The 15,815-nt window shown below is 51.0% G+C and overlaps 2 protein-coding genes across 11 annotated transcripts in view; both read left to right on the plus strand.

Moving 5' to 3' along the window:
* The window catches only part of RAB11FIP5 (RAB11 family interacting protein 5), a 38,894-nt gene extending 36,471 nt beyond the window's left edge, over window positions 1–2,423 (plus strand). For all 3 annotated transcript variants that reach the window (XM_014836638.3, XM_014836639.3, XM_014836643.3), the window contains one exon: window positions 176–2,423. In XM_014836638.3, coding sequence (XP_014692124.2) covers window positions 176–379 — 204 coding nt within the window. In that variant the 3' untranslated portion in view covers window positions 380–2,423. The remainder of the gene's footprint in view (window positions 1–175) is intronic.
* Window positions 2,424–4,038: 1,615 nt separating this feature from the next.
* SFXN5 (sideroflexin 5) overlaps window positions 4,039–15,815 on the plus strand; it is a 107,977-nt gene continuing 96,200 nt past the window's right edge. For 7 of the 8 annotated variants that reach the window (XR_006529321.2, XM_014836644.3, XM_044772667.2 and 4 more), the window contains exons 1-2: window positions 4,039–4,208; window positions 11,357–11,425. Coding sequence is in view for 6 of the 8 variants with exons in the window: in XM_014836644.3 (XP_014692130.1) it covers window positions 4,104–4,208; window positions 11,357–11,425 (174 nt within the window). In the remaining 2 variants the exon portion in view is untranslated. Of the gene's footprint in view, window positions 4,209–4,488; window positions 4,598–11,356; window positions 11,426–15,815 lie in introns of those variants that run through there. The other variant, XM_070511968.1, reaches the window with a different exon arrangement.

The following is a 15,815-nucleotide window of genomic DNA, read 5'->3' on the forward strand; positions in this document are numbered from 1 at the left end:
AGCAAGGAGCAGGCCTGGTCTCCCATGCCAAAGCCCTGAAGCCAGTTTGGCCATCTGTGGCATTAGAGATGGAGGCAGCTCCAGGGGCCTGTGGGTGTGAGACTAGGGTGTCGGTGGGCAGGCGGACAGATAGGCCTGAGGCTGTCCTGCTCACTCTCATTCCATCTGACTGCAGGACTCAGGTGTGCTGGATCAGTCGGCCAAGTACTACCACCTGACCCACGATGAGCTCATTGGCCTGCTTCTACAGCGGGAGCGGGAGCTGAGCCAGCGGGACGAGCATGTGCAGGAGCTGGAGAGCTACATCGACCGGCTTCTAGTGCGGATCATGGAGACCTCACCCACATTGCTGCAGATCCCCCCTGGCACCCCCAAGTAGTCCTCTTCACTCCCGCCCCCGGGAGGGTTGGCATGGACCCACTGCCCTAACAGGGCTCACACCCTCCCTCCCTCCCACTGAACTCAGCCTCCCCTGGGGCAGGGTGCAGTCTGTCCTCTATTGTGACTCTTTCCTCTCCCTCCTGCCTCAATGGGGCTGCTGGAAAGGGGCCCTTTGGACTCCCATTGGAGGCATCAGGTTCCGTGTACAACTTGTGTGTCTTTGGGAGCCCTGGGTCTTTCCAACCTGCCTATTTTCGTATCCCTTAGCTTTGGGGGCTCCAGGGAATTGGAACAAAGCATTCAGCCCTCAAGATGGAGCAGGGGCAAGCTGCAATTTGATATGGTATCTGGGACATAGTTTATTACCCCTCAAGGATGGTTGTCCATTTCTTCCACGGCTAAACCCTCATCTTCTTCATCTCTCTCTAGCCCCTAGGGGACTCTTAGTATTACTGGGTCAGTGGCAAGGACCAAGCTGCCCGTTTGTGATTTATGGGCAACCAGAGCACCTGCTCTTCAGCCTCACATCTGTTCCCCTGAGAGAAAAGAGCCCGTGTGGTCTGCTGTAGTCTCATTTCTGCCATGCCCTGAGTCTGTCTGTTTCTAGCTATTTGCGGAGCGAGTGCAGTGTGGATGGAGGGAGATGATGTGTTCTCCAGGCCACTCCCTGCCCTCCTCTTCTGACCTTCCCTTTGAGTGTCATGTGTGAATGTGTGGAGAGCTGGGGCAGGTGGGGGGAGAGCGCCTCCGCACCCACCTTCAAGGTGTGGGCCCCTCTAGGCCTCAGGGTTTGGGGATCAAGCCTTGTCTCTGTTCTTGTTGCCTGTCCAGATGCCAAAACTGTGCTGCTGCAGGGTTTGACCTTTTGGAAACCAATGAAAATGTGCCTTTTGTGGGTGGGGTCAAGAGCCTCTGGATGTAGACCTCTCCCCCTGTTTGACATCCCCCTCCCTCCCTGTTGAGCACAAGGGGCTGATCTGTCAGGGCTCTGGGAATGGGAAAGGAGGAGGGGGGCAGCCCAGCTGGGCTCTCTGCCCCTCCCCTAGAGTTAATTTCAGTTAAGGGTGTGGCCAAGCTGCTGCTGCTCCCTCGCACCCCCTGCTCTCTTCTCCTCCTCCCTCAACCCCAATTGGGGAGGGTTCTAGGATAAAAACTGCATTCTGGAAGTGGGAGGTCCCATCTGCCTATAACTTAGGAAAAGCCTTTGTTGCCCTCCCATCCATCCACTAGCTGCCATCCCAGCCTCTCTTCTGCCCCATGGCCTTGCCTGGCTTGGCTGCAGTTCACTTTGAAATGAAGTGTCTGCCCTTTGGCCCAGCCCCTGCTGCAGAAACATGGCAGGCTTCCCCATGGCATCTGCAGGGAACCTTTGGTGGTTTGGGGCACCCTGCTTTAGCAAAAATTCTGGGATAAGGAGGTATTGAAAGAGGGTACTTTTGAACCAGTGAGGAGCTAGAGGGTGAGAGCAAGTCTGGGATTGCCTCTTCTTTGTGAGGGCCTGTGGGATCGGTCGGGAAGCCTTGGGAGGAGATGTGCTCTATGGGTAACATCTTCTGCCAGAAGCAGAGGAGCCCCACACATGGGGGAAGGCCTCTGTGATGTTATCTACCTTAAGGACCACTCATCAAAGCTTGAGGAAAGTGTCCACAGGTGCCTAGGACTTCGGTCATGTTTTTTGGGGTCATTGAAGGTTGGAGAGGTGTCTGGCGGGGGGGGGGGGGGGGCGTCACTCCTCTACTAGGTATTCCTCTGGGCTCTATTCAGTCCCAGCCCTGACCCTGATCTTCTACTCATCCTTGATTGTGGGCCTCCAAAATGCCCAGCACAGGGATGTCTTCGGGAGAGTTTTGAGTTGAAGCCCAAGGTTCTTATTGGATGTTTCTGCTCCTGGCCACAAGTTAGAGGAGAGCTGCTGGTGGGGTGGGCAGGGAGCAGGCACAGTTCTGCTTTGCTGTTTGTCTTCCTAGTTGTAACTCCTGTTTATAAAGAGCTTGTTCTTCATGTTTTGAGCACTTTATGAAGAATAAAAAGTTCACAAACTGCAGGTGCCTCTGTTGTGTTCCTGTTTGATGAGCATGTGAAGGAGGCTTCTTCGGAGAGAAGGCAGCCTTAAATCAAGGTGATGGGGTTCTTGGATGACACTGCCCCTGCCCGAACATCAGGGGCAGCAGCACAGTGTTGCCCAGTGGCCTGGACTCAGTCTTTTCTCACTCCCAGGATACCCACATTTACTGAGTACTGTCGGGGAGTATAGGGGTAAAAGACTTGATTCCTGTTCTCAAGCTGCGTAGTCTAGAAGGGAAAGATAAGACAGAAATCCAAGTTACAGATGGTTCTTCATGGCTAGCTAGAATCTCTCCAGCTTTAGGAAAAGTCTGTTTCTTGTGGTTCAACTGTGGATGAGGACCTGACTGCTACAGCTCATGAAGTGTCCAGAAAGACATGGGCAGGCATGAGCCAACCTTGCACCTCGGCATGAGACTAAGGAGATCCAAAGTGGGGTTCCCTAGGGTTGAAACCAAGTATTTCTACTATTCTCTTGGGTGAAACAGGCAGTTTCCCCAACTCTCTTCTTCCAGTCTGGCTCACTGGCCAGATAATTCAGTTAGGAATCTCTGCAACTCTGTTCTGCAGGAGGGTGTTGATTATCTCTGCTGGTTTCTTGTTCTTTGATCTGCAGTGCTCCCCCTTACCTAAAGTCCTTGTAGCTGGTGTTTGATAAACACTGCTGAACCCCATCTCCAACTCCCAGTTCTCTTCCTGCCCAGGAATTGGGCCCAGGAGAGATCTTCCATGGTTGGCCAAAGAAGTGGAGCCTGCCAAGGCTCTTAAGCCTCTACTGTTTAGGTCATACAGCCAACACACATTTGTCCCTGCTGTGAGCCCTCTGTACCTGGCACTGAGGACTTAGCAGTGAATCAAAAAGTCACAACTCCTGCTCTGTGGACCATAGAGTAGGAAAGACGGATACTCAAAACCTTAAATAACTATAAATGCAAGGGTGGCAAAAGAGAGGTTCTGGGTGCTAAAAGAGCACGTAGTGGGTTTTGTGGAGGTAGGGTGATGGATCAGGAAATGCAGTGTTTAGGCGGAGGCCAGAAAGATAGCCAGCGTCAGGCGAAGATAAAAAGTTAGTCTTCTGGGTACGGAATGTTCAAGGGTCAGGGGCGATGAGCGCCCAGCATGCTCCAGGAACAGCGTCAGGGTGGCTGCAGAGCACAGGGCGAGGGACAGGGTGGCTACAGAAGAAACTGCATAAAGATCGCGCAGTGCAACTCTGCAGAAGGCCTTCTGAGATTAACCCTACTCCGTCTGGAGTCCTTTCCCAACTGGTCCCGGGTCGGACTCGCTTGAGCAGGGCTCTTCCGGGCTGCAACTCCAGTAGCGATGCCCACCGCAGCAACTCAAACTTGTAGGGGCAGGTCACCAGCGAGGGATCGCCCTGTGGCCCCCTGTCGGGATTTTAGAGTCGTACATGCACGCTCTTCCCGGACTGCAGATCCCTGGCAAAACTGGCGGCGGGAACCGAGCCCGGGTCTGAGTCAGTGCAACTCTCCGCAGTCTAGGGTTGTCAAGCGCTGTGACGAGAAAAACTACATTCCCCACAACCCCTTGCGCCCCCGGCTGTCTGCGGTTGCTTATGACCAATCCGGAGAGGCAGCTGTGGCGGGGGCCGAGGAGGGACATTTTAAAAGGGCCGGAGATTGCGGGCGTCAGTGGCCATGGCGGATACAGCGACTACAGCATCGGCGGCGGCAGCGGCTAGTGTCGCCAACGCCTCGACCGATGCACCTCCTTTCCAGCTGGGCAAACCCCGCTTCCAGCAGGTGAGGACCGGGCTGTGGTCTGCGAGTCGGCGGGTGGCACAAGGAGGGCGAGCAAACTCCACTCCAAAATCCCCTTTAGCCCTAGGGTCTCCGACCCGCGGCCACCGGGGAGCCTGCAGCGACTGCCTCGGGGACCTCGGCCACAGTCGCCCCTTTCCCATTGGTCAGCAGGGTGGACGAGGACTCCCACCTTGGCTCCCTATTGGCTATCGTCGCCGTCGCTCCGCGGCTGCCAGCGCCTCCCAGCCTCTCCCGCCCGAGGCGCTCTGTGATTGGTCACTGCCGGCCTCGGCCCGGGATCCGGGCGCCTGGGTCCGAGCGGCGTCTGCAGGGTCGCTTTGGGCTGTGCAGCGGTCCACTCTGGGCAGAAAGTTCGAGTCCGGCCCTGGGTGAGAAGTTGGCGTGGCCGAGGTCCCTTCTAACTTTTTCCCCGGGTGGTGACTGGATTATTTCCGAGCTGCTGGCGGAGGCTCCGGGCAGCACCTGCGCCCCGCGGTCGCGCTCCCAGCCCTCGATCCCACGCCGGGTCCGCCTTGCGCGACGGGTTAGGGCCACGAGCCGAGGGTGCCCGCGGCCCGGCGACCCCCGTCCCCTCGGCGGGGGATTCGCTGACGCAGCGAGTTGCCCGGTGGTGCCCTGCCGGGGACGGAGCGAGGACGTGCGGGGAGAACCGGGGTGCGGAGGAAACGCTGTGTCATCCCCGGGACCGCCGGCCGCTCGAAGGGTCCGCGTCCCAGGGAGCCCGCCCCAACCCCTCCCCAGGGGGTCGCCGCAGCCGGGCCCTGCTGCCGCCGAGCGCTCGGCTCTGACCGACCAGGTTGGGCTCTCCGGGGCGCGGTGACAGCGGTCCTTTAACTCCGGGACCCCGGACAGGGCGTCGCTAACTCGGCCACGGAAACGGGGATCGAACCGGCGGCCCTGGCTGAAGGCTGAGAGGGGCCCTTCCCACGCCGTGGGCCACGCGTACGCTCCATCCCCGCTGCCTCCGGCGCCGAGGACACGGACTTTACTAGGAAAAGGGCAAAGAGACTGCTGAGGTGAACCGGGCTTGCCTGGGCTGGGGGCGGCGGAGGCGGGCAGAAAGAAGTTTGCAGGAAGGAAGGAAATTGTAGAAAGGTCGGCACGGTGGGTTTGTTTCTGTTTTTTGGGTTTTTTTGGTGGTGATAGGAGAGGGACCGGTTCCAGCAAACTGGTGCACCGAGCTTCGCTGATACTTAAGGAAACGTGCTCCTGAGACTTCTGAGAAAATGTCCCCACAGTTTTTAAATAGGACTTTAATTTCTTTAAAAAAATAAACTGTCTGGGCATGTAGGTGCCTGAGGTGAGACTGGCGTCTTCCTGCCAGTGTAGCATGCCCCCTAGGATGACTGTCAGGAGTGCCTCTGCCTGTTCCAGAGTGACTCTTCATTGACTGTCCCTGTTTCCCGGCCCTCCACACACAGTGCACCCATCCTTCAAGGCTCAGTCAGGCCCACCTCCTCAGAAACATTTCCTCCCTTCTTCCCCTATGACATTACCCACTGGTGGGACCAGGTCACTGACTCCCTCCTGCCTCTTTGGCCACCCAAAGTGTGATCCTCATAGGTCAGCCTTTACTGACAGTCTGCCCTGTGGTCCTCTACTCCTTCTCTGTGTGATTTCTCGGTCTCCTCAACCCCTGTGTGCGCCTTTTGAGAGAAGGGGCTGATCTTGCCCTTTGGGTTGTCTCCCTCTTGCCTTGAGGTGGGGCTAGACACATAGTAACATGCCAAATAAAGATTCCTGGGTTGTTCGTTTTCCAATACCTATTCTGGGACATTCGGTCACACAACAGACATTTATCAACAACTTTTGAGTGGCTTTAACAACTGAGCTGTTCTGATCACCCCTGGAGCCATACAGGCACACCTGAGACTGCTGTCATCCTGGCAGCCTTTGCTAGAATCTCTTTCTGGCACTGCTCTTGAGGGCAGTAAAAGTGTTTGTTGTATTTGCCTTTGAGCACCCTTCCTCCAGCACAGTGGCCTGGGTAAACCACAGTGCACGTGATTCATTGCTGTTAAGGAACTTCTCCTCTTTTGCCCAAACCTGCTCCTCCCACACCACTCCCTAGTTGTGCAAGCAGCCCAACCTGCCACTCAACTGACTCCCAAGAAACCTAAGAGTCACCTATGTACTTCCCTTCCTCACTCTCACTCTCTAAATACAACCAGAGGGCCAGCGTTCTCATTTCTTACTCAGCTCTCAAATGCACCAGTCTCCGTCGCTGGAATCCCAGACCAAGCCCCATCATCTATCTCCTGAGCTGCAGTGGAAGCCTCCCAGCGGGTCTCCCGGGTCCACTCTGGCTCCCTTCTAGTCCCTGCCTTGTCCTCATGGCGGTCCCAACAATGCAGGTCTGATCAGGTGACTCCCACTTCCCCGCTTAAACACCCTCGAGTGGCTTCCCCTCCTTCTAAGATAAAGACTTCACTTTTGAAAGGGCTTCAAAAGCCTGTGTGGCCCACCCCTGCTGACCTCTTCTTCCTCAAATCAAACCCCCCACCCCCACCCCTTAGAACTCTCCTTCCCCCCACACTGGCTGTTTTCAGCGCCTTGAACCCTGAGTGGTTCATAATGCAGGGTCCATTCCCAGGGCCCACACCAAGGACATCACCCTCAATCCCCATCCAGTCTACTGCTTTCTGCAAGACCGGGTGACAACGTCTTTCCGTACTCCCAGGAGTCATCGCAGAACTCTCTTCGTTTCCTCCGTCAAGGATCTCCCTGTGCAGGAGGGCAGGGGGAGGAAGGCACTGAGCAGCGTCAGGGTGGAGGAAGATGGCTCACCTTGATGGGCTGTGGTCTGTGACCACCTTTCTCCCTGTAGGATGATGCTGATAGCCCAGCGTTGTTCCGACCTTTTGGTGTGTTGACTTATTTAATTTTCACAACAATCCTGTGAGACAGGTATAGTTATCCCTTATATTGTAGGTAAGAAAATCGCAGCACACCAACGGATTAACGAACTTCCTAGGCATTCTGGTTCCAGAGTCAATGTTTGTTTGTTTATTTGTTTATTGTCAACTTTTTTATTATGGAGGTTTTCAGACATACAAAAGTGGAGACAATTGTTGATGAACTTGTATGCACCCATCACTCCACTTCAACAATGACCACTGTAAAGCCAGCCTCATTTCATCTATACGCTCCCACCCCCAACCAGTGGATTATTTTAAAGCAAAGCCCAGACATCCCGTCATTTTTTTGTACCTGCTAGTAGGTATCTCTAAAAAAACAAGAACTTGTTTGATTAGGGTTTTTTTTTTTTTTTGAGGAAGATTAACCCTGAACTAACATTTTCTGCCAATGCTCCTGTTTTTGCTGAGGAAGACTGGCCTTGGGGGGGTCTCTTTTATAAGGGCACTAATTCCATTCATGAGGGTTCTGCCCTCATTACCTTCTCACCTTCCAAAGGCCCCACCTCCTCATACTATCACCTTGGGGGTTAGGATTTCAACATAAGACTTTTGGGGGACACAAACATTCAGTCCATTGCACTATTCACATTTCCCTGATTGTCACGTCATTTTTTAAATAATTGGTTTGCTTGAATCGGGATCCCAGAAGCCCACAATTATATTTGACTGATATGCCTATTTTGTCTCTTCTAATCTATTGGTTCTGCCTTCTTTTTTTCTATTTGTTGAAGAAACTGGGTTATTTGTCCTGTAGGATTGCCCTCGTTCTGCATGTGGCTGAAGGCATCCCTGTGGTATTATTTAACATGTTCCCCTCTCCCCTATTGTTCCTGGAAACTTAAAGTCCATGCTTTTAACCACTGCCCCATACTGCCTAGCAAAGGGAAGATGACAAGACAGCCCCCGGGAAGCTCTGTGACCTGACTCTGCTCCCTTTCCTCCTCTGCTCATTTCCTCTCCTGATCTCGCTCTTTTCTTCCCTTCAGGCCCACACACCATTTTTTAGCAAATTGGGGGCCCAGAACAGAAAACATACACACATGCTTCTTCCCATTTGTGTTTCAGTCTATCCAGAAATGTTTTGTTTTTAAAATTCCTTGCTCCTTTGGAAGTCTCACTTTCAGGGGTGATGACTGGGGGTGTGGATCTGCTGGGACGGAAATCCACCGAAGCCTGTGGCGCAGAGCAGGTGGCTTCACAGGGCTCCCTCTAGAGCATGGGGAGCTCTCTGAGCAGGAGGATGCACACTTCGCTTCAAGGCTGAGGGCTTTGTGTGGGCTGAGTCAGGAGGCTCAGTGGGGAAGTTTCTTCTGTAGTTTGCCTGAAATAAGTTCTAAAATGCAAGTGCCTTGCTGATAGTTATGTGTTTTAATCATTTCTCTCCTATAGGCCAGAGAGTGACCGTTTCCCAGAGTGCTGTGGACAGGGCCAATGCCTAGTCCAGTGGCTCCAAACCCCTGCTGCACTTTAATCACCTGGGCAGGTTTCTAAACAGACATTGATGCCTGCCCCCAGCTGGTCCAGCCCTTCTGCCTTTGGGCTGCAGGTTCCATGAGTGTTTTATCTCTAAGCCAGAAGAGCAGTGGTTTAGAGGTGTGGGGCCAGGAGGGCTGTCAGTTTCTTCTCAGGTCTTTGCCCTCAGCTGCTGCTCCCAAGTCCCGCTCTGCCCCAGGGGCTGCTCTGCCCCAGGGGCCGTGGAGGTGGGAAGTCTTGCTGCCGTCCCAAGCCCCTGCTGAGAATTAGCTGACTCACCTTTCTACTAAAGGGAAAGGGAAGGAATCACTTAGCTGACTCATTCCTCCGGTGAAGAAAAAGGGAAGGAAAAACATCTACTGACTATCTGATTAGGTAAAGATGAGGGCTGAATTTTGGAGGGAAAAGAAGGCCATACATTTTAAACTATTGAGAAAATAAAAATTAATCAGACTGAGAAAGTAGAAACCTTCCCAGCCATTCATCAGGCTGGGAGAACAGACACATAAAGCCAGTTACAAAGAAACAGTGTTTCTCACAAGGACCCACTTCAGTTATAAAGTATCCTAACAACTTCCTTCTTTGAGAAGCCACTCTCTCAAGCTCACTGAGAAATCACCTTCTCCAAGATCATAGGTTGCCAGAAACTGTGCTGTTTAAAATATCAGTAGGAATGAAGCACCCCCCCCCCCCTTTTGATTGATGCGTCTGTGTCACTTTAACTCAGAGAATCAACCCAAGCTCAGAGCTTCAAATGAGTCTCTGGACACAACCTGCCCCATTTATCCTAACTTTATAGTTTCTAAGGAAACAAGATTCTACACCCACTTCTCAGTCCAGATCTATGTGGACCCCTTTCCCCACAGCCTTGCTTTGCCTTGAGCCTATTAAAGCACCATTTCACTTAAATTTTACTCCACCTTTCTCCAGAATTCTATACTAACTCCATTTTTTCCCTTTTTTGGTGAAGTAGCCTGAAGTTCCTCTGCTGTGTGGCCTCCCTCATTGCAATGAGTCAGTAAACTTGACTTTGTCAGACTACAGGTCTGTCCCTGGGGGGGTCTTAGGCCTATCTGGCCAGGACATTATCATCTGTGCTTAGCATTTCTAACTCAGAACGCCTTTCTTGAATCTCAGGCCTCTATTTCCAAGTGTTTACTGAAAAATTACTTCTGGAAGGCCCTTTAAGTATCTCAAATGTACATAACCAGTACAGAACCATCTCCCTCTCCTCTAAATGAGTGTTCTTCTTGCTTTCCATATCCTTGTTAATAAGCATTAGTGTCTAACTAGAAATCCAGGCATTATCCACAGCTCTCTGATCTTCCTCATCCCGTAGTCGGTCAGCCTTGCTCTACTCCCAGGACTTGGCACAGTGCAGGGCACACAGTCAGTCTTCAGTAGCTTTTTGGTGAATGAATGAATAAACCACAGGAATCTGGTACAGTTTCTGACTCCAGCCTTCATGCCTTCCAGCTCTGCTGATACCGTTCTCTGCTTGGTAAACTCATCCACCTGCCCGTCCCAGCTCCTCTGGAAGCCTCCTTGACTCACTGGGAAGAAATAACCTGTGCCCCCACTGTGCTTTATGATGCCTCATTTCAGCATGGATCACAGTGTTTCGTAGTTGTTTACTTCTTTGTCTCTCTTGGTAGACAAGGTCCGTGAGGGCTTGAGGCTGCTCCATGGAGGGGGTGCCTTGGGGAGCAGAGAGATGGAGGCGGCATGGGGCCTGGTGTGTGCAGGGGACTTTGAGGTGACCCGGGGCCTATGGCAGGGTCTTTGTGGGGAAGGGAAAGTTGGCTGCAGGGTCTGGTGTCCTAGTGAGCAAGAGGAGAGAGTGTGGAGGCTTCTGTTTCCTCCATGCAGCGGATGGGCTCCAAGAGCTGTGGGCTCCAGGGAGGATTTGGGGCCAAGCCCGGGGTGTAGAGCCTGGAGTGTAGTGAGGCATGAACTCCCGGCATTTGCGGCTCTCCCCTTTGTCGCCCAGCTTGGTGCCCTCTCTCCTCCCCTCGAGCTGGCTCTGTCTCTTGGGCAGAAGGCCCAGCAGCAGTGTTGTTCCGTCTCCTTTCATTGTTCCCTAATGCCTGTGGCCTGCTTAGCACAAAGCCCTCCTTTTCTGGGGCCCCTGCTCTGGGGCAAGGCCGGGAGGAGCTGCCCCTCATTCTGGGCCTCATAGCAGTTCCAGGGCTTTGGGGAAAGGAAGGCCTGAGGGCTGTGAGCTGGGCACTATCAGGCTTGAGCTCTGCCTGTGTGAGCTTTCCCTGGGGGCAGGGCCTGAGCTGGATCTTGGAGAGGGAATCCCTCACTCGAGAGGTCCTAAGCAAAGCAAGGAGGCTGCTGTGGGCAGGGAAGGCTGGGTGAGGGCTGAGGACCAGGCCCCCCCTCCAGCCTGTGTGCTCAGTGGTGCTCGGGAGCTGCTGGAAGGCTTGGAGTGCATCTCAGTGCATTGGGAGGAGAGGGAAAAAAATGGGAGACACCTTGAAGAGACATTGGGACTGGTCACTGAGTGCCTTAATAGTCTTTCTGAGTTGACTTTAGAAAGCCCTGAGGCCTGAGAAAGCTGTCCTCAGGTCACTGAGAAGTGAGGTCTCTTTGGTATTTATCACCCACAGGCATAGTCCTGGGGACTGTGGGACCCCAATAGTAAGGGTGAGCTGCGGGGGAGGGTTCCCCAGTGTCTAGAGGATGGTTTACAGCAGCTGATCTACTCTATTCTCCTTCCTCCCGCTCCAGACATCTTTCTATGGCCGCTTCAGGCACTTCCTGGATATCATCGACCCTCGCACACTGTTTGTCACTGAGGTAAGTCATGGCTGTCACTCTCAATGGAGGCCCCTTGACCTTTATACCTTGTCACTTTAGAAGATCTGTGGGTCATCTGTGTGTACACTTTATACACATTATCTCATTTCATCTGGATCTCATGACATCCCTTTAAGATGGATATATATCATTCTTCTTATTTCAAACTTTAATAAAATTACTACCAAGTACATGAATTACATGCTCATTACAGAAGTTCAAACAGTACAGATGTGTTTACGTAGAACAAAAAAGTATCCTTCATACACTCTTCCTACCCAGTTCCCTCGTCTCACAGGTCATGTTAGCTTTATTAAGGCATAATTTTTTTTTTATATATGAACCATTCTATGGGTTTTGGCAAACGTTCAGTCACGTATCTGCCGCCACAATGAAGATGCTGAACACTTCCATCTCTCTAAAAGGTTCCCTCATGTCTGTTTTTAATCAGTTTCCCCCTGCCCCGCCCAGTTCCTGGCAACCACTCGTCTGTTTTCTGTCCCTACTGTTTTACTGTTTCTAGAAGGTCACATAAATGGAATCCTACAGTATGTAGCTTTGTGTGTCTGGCTTCTTTGCCTTCTCATAATGCTTTTGAGGTTCATCGGTATTGTTGCATGTATCAGGACTTCGTCACTTCTTATTGCTGAGCAGTATTCCACCGAAAGGGTGTTCCAGAACTTGTTTATCCATCCACTTGTTGGTGAACACCCAGGCTGTTCCCAGTTTGGGGCTATCATAAATAAAACTGCCGTGAGCATTCTTTGTGTGGATGTTTGTCTTCATTTCTCTTGAGTAAATAACTAGGACTGGGATTGCCGGCTCATCCGATAAGTGTGGTGAGCGTGTATTTAACTTCATAGGAAACTGCCAAACTGTTGTTCAAAGTGACTGTACCTTTTACATTTCCATCACAATGTTCCGGTTGCTTCACATCCTGACCAGCACCTAGTACTGTCAAATTTTAATTTATTTCAGCCATCCCAAGAAGTGTCTCTATCGCCTTTGGATATATATTTACAAATGCATGTAGGAATGCATGCACATATAAAGTAGCAAATATTCGTTAAGCACTCACTGTGAGCAAGGCAATGTCGTAAGCACTTTACGTGCATTAGCTCATCAGGTGAACACAAAGCAACCCTGTGAGGTAGATACTATTGTAAGTTCCATTTTACAGATGAGGAAACAGAAGTTAAGTCTCATGCACATGGTGCTGGCCAGTGGTGGAGCCAGGGTATGAACCCAGGTAAGCTTGTCTCCAGAATTCTTATTCTTAGCCAGTTTGCATTCCTGTTCAGGGAACTCTCCCGAGATTACTCAGCTGGCAGAAGGCCCGAGCTCCCACTCTGGACTCCCACATGCCCTGAGACAAGTCACGGTGCCTCTGAGTTGGCTTTGGAGCAGACAGCACTTCTCTGGACCTCTTCTCTGTACTGAGCATTGGCTTGCTTCAGCCCTGGAGTTGATGAGCTCTGGGAAGGAAAAGCCATAACGGAAAGAAGCACAAGGCCTGCTTGGCACCTGGGCCTGGAACCATCCCCATTGTGCCTGGAGGAGCAGCCCAATAAGGGGAAATGTGGGAATTACCCTGAATGTGGTTTCCTGCTGCATCTCAGCAAGGGTGAAGGGCTCAGGTATTTTTCTGACTGGCCTTACGTCTGGACGTACCACTTCTCAAGGGCGAGGCTGCTGTACTTCTGGGCCCTGTCTTTATTCTCCTAAGGAGTAATCAATGCCATTGCATAAAAATTTGAGAGAGCACCAAACTAGAGAAACTACTTACCTAGCCTAGGTTATGTGTCTTTCTAGAAAGTTCCAGAATGGTGCACAACTAGATACAGTTGCAACATAAATCCCAACATAAATGCCACCTGCTTAATGGAGGAGGCTGCAGAGGCCAGTGCTTAACTCAAAGGATGGAGGTGCTGGTGGTGGACTTTGAGGTGCATTGAGAGGTGGTGGAGGGAGCCTTGGGGAGACATTTCAGTGCTCCCCAGATTACCACGAGCAGGCAGGGGCTTTGGGGATGAGTGGGCAGCTACAGCACAGCATGCTACCTATGCCATGGGTTCACACCCTCTCTGCTCTCCAGTCCACCCTCCTTTCATTCCCAGACCATTTCATTTTTCTACTCTCCTCCTGTACCATATCTTTCTTCTTCAACTCTTGGATTTCGAAAGGCCCCAACATTCTTGTACATCACTAAACCATTTTTGGTCTGTTTCCTCTATCAGTAAATACAAAAATTTCATACTTTTCTTTACTATTAATTGAAATGTCAAAGCAGCTTAATTATTTACTGATTAGAAAATAAACAATGGAACGGTAGTTTTCAAATATTTTTGAAATTCCACATGTTCCCTTCCCTCATCAAAGGTTCTGATAGGTTTCCCAGAAAGATCCGCACCTCCTCTCCCCACTGTCCCCCAGTTGGGGACTCTTTTCAGCACTACCTGCTGGCCTCTTGGAAAGTTTCTGCCCACAGAAGATCTTCTAGGCCCTACTAACTCTGGGAGGGCTCTGAGTGGGGCCTTCAGGCCCTCACTGGTTCTAGACCAGGCCAGTTGCTTAGCAAGACCATCTGCATGGAAGCGATGAGAAGTTGGAGGCACCGAGAGGAAAGAGTGTCTTCCCTGAGCTCCTTCCCCATGAACTGTGGCACTGCCAGGAGGGTCAAGATCCCCCTTCTGCTGGGCTCAGTCCACAGAACATGGCTCATGTCTATAAGACACTGTTTCTCTCCCGGAGCCATTGGCTCATGTCCGTGAGAGGAGAGTGGAGAACATGACGAAGAGGCTTTGAAAGCCGGCGGTTCCTGAGGTGGAAAGATCCTGGGCGGCTGAGCCATCTGGTGACCCCGTTCTGAGGGGCATTAGCTGAGTTAATGTGTAGACTCATCTTGAGAGAGTTTGCAGCTCCTCGTTTGCAGTTTATAATTGACCAAGCTTTAAAAAGCTTCCAACCCTTGTATGTGTAATGAGGCGGAGGAAATTTTATTCACCGTAATTTCTCTTAGGAAGAAGGCTGTCTTTGTTCTAAGAATGTCTTGAGCAAGGCTTCAGAGGAGGAGGTTGGTCTGCTTGACAGAGGGGGAAGAACTGTGCTTTTGATCCTAAAAGGAGAGAGAAAAGAGAAGGACGAAGAGGTAGGAACAGAGGGAAGGACGTCGAGTAACCATGATGAGCTGAAAGGCCAGTGGCTGGGGCTCTTTTGAGATGGGTCATGCCTACAGTGCTTGTGAAAGTTATTGACATGTCACACTATTGTCCCCTCCACCATCATTCCCGCGAGGTTGTCAGTAAAGTCTGCCTGGTTCATGAAATCTCTGCAGGAGTAGATTGTTTGGGGGGATCTCGAGTAGCTGAGTCTCCTGACAGGGAGCAGTGTGTGCAGGATCAGGCCTGAGGAAGCAGATTCCCAGGAGCTGGCAGAAGCCCAGCTTTGGCCTTCCACAGAGATCATGGAATTGGATCCGGATCTCTAAGGGCAAGGCTGTACCAGCTGACATGTAAGTTACTTTTAATTATGGACTGAAGATGAAAGGGATTTGCTATTCTGCATTCAACAGTTATTTAAGGGAATGAATGGTTGACAGATTATCATCCTGAAGGGCATAGAAAACCAGCTGAAATAGTGTTAACAACGCTGACTCAGTATCGGTGTAGTAATCTGAAACTATTTAGGGTGTATTGTAGGATAGAATAAATAAGTAAATATACTGATGCTGGGAATCAGGGTTCTCACCTTGGGAGTAGGGAGATTAAAAATATGGAGTAGGGAAAAGACAGACAACTCTGCGATGTTGTATTTGAATTGGAGGTGTCAATATGAAGTCACGATTTACCACCCCCCCCCGCACACACACGTGTTTACATTTATATTTTCAATTTCCAGCCTCTGTTCACTGAAAGGGCCTGGAAGCAATGACACCCCAGAAACAATGTACCATTATGCATTAAAAGGATCCAGGGCTTCTTGGAGGGATGGCCAAATCCACCTCTGGTGCAAGGAGAGTTGCTATAGAAAGTAAGAAAGTGCTCAAAGAAGGATGGAAACACAGGAGGTGGCTTGAAAGGAAACCCACTGGCCAGATTTGGGACAATTTGAGCATTAAGAAGAATAAAAGCAATGGATTATAACATGTTGAATAATAATAATAATAACAATAAATCCACGAGTCCATAGTAATACTGAAAATCTGGGAGGGGGAACCTCTTCACAGAAGAATGTCGGCTAATAAATGTAGAAGGAAATAACCATTGTGTAATCCTCAGTGAAATAACTGATTCCAACCAGGATCTTTAATGGGTGCTCTTTCCACAGAGTAAAGGGTTTTTGGGAACTAGGATATTCGTATTCTCTGAGTAAGTATCACCCTGAAGATTAT

This window comes from Equus asinus, chromosome 6 (genome assembly GCF_041296235.1).
Source record: "Equus asinus isolate D_3611 breed Donkey chromosome 6, EquAss-T2T_v2, whole genome shotgun sequence".
Taxonomy (NCBI): Eukaryota; Metazoa; Chordata; class Mammalia; order Perissodactyla; family Equidae; genus Equus; species Equus asinus.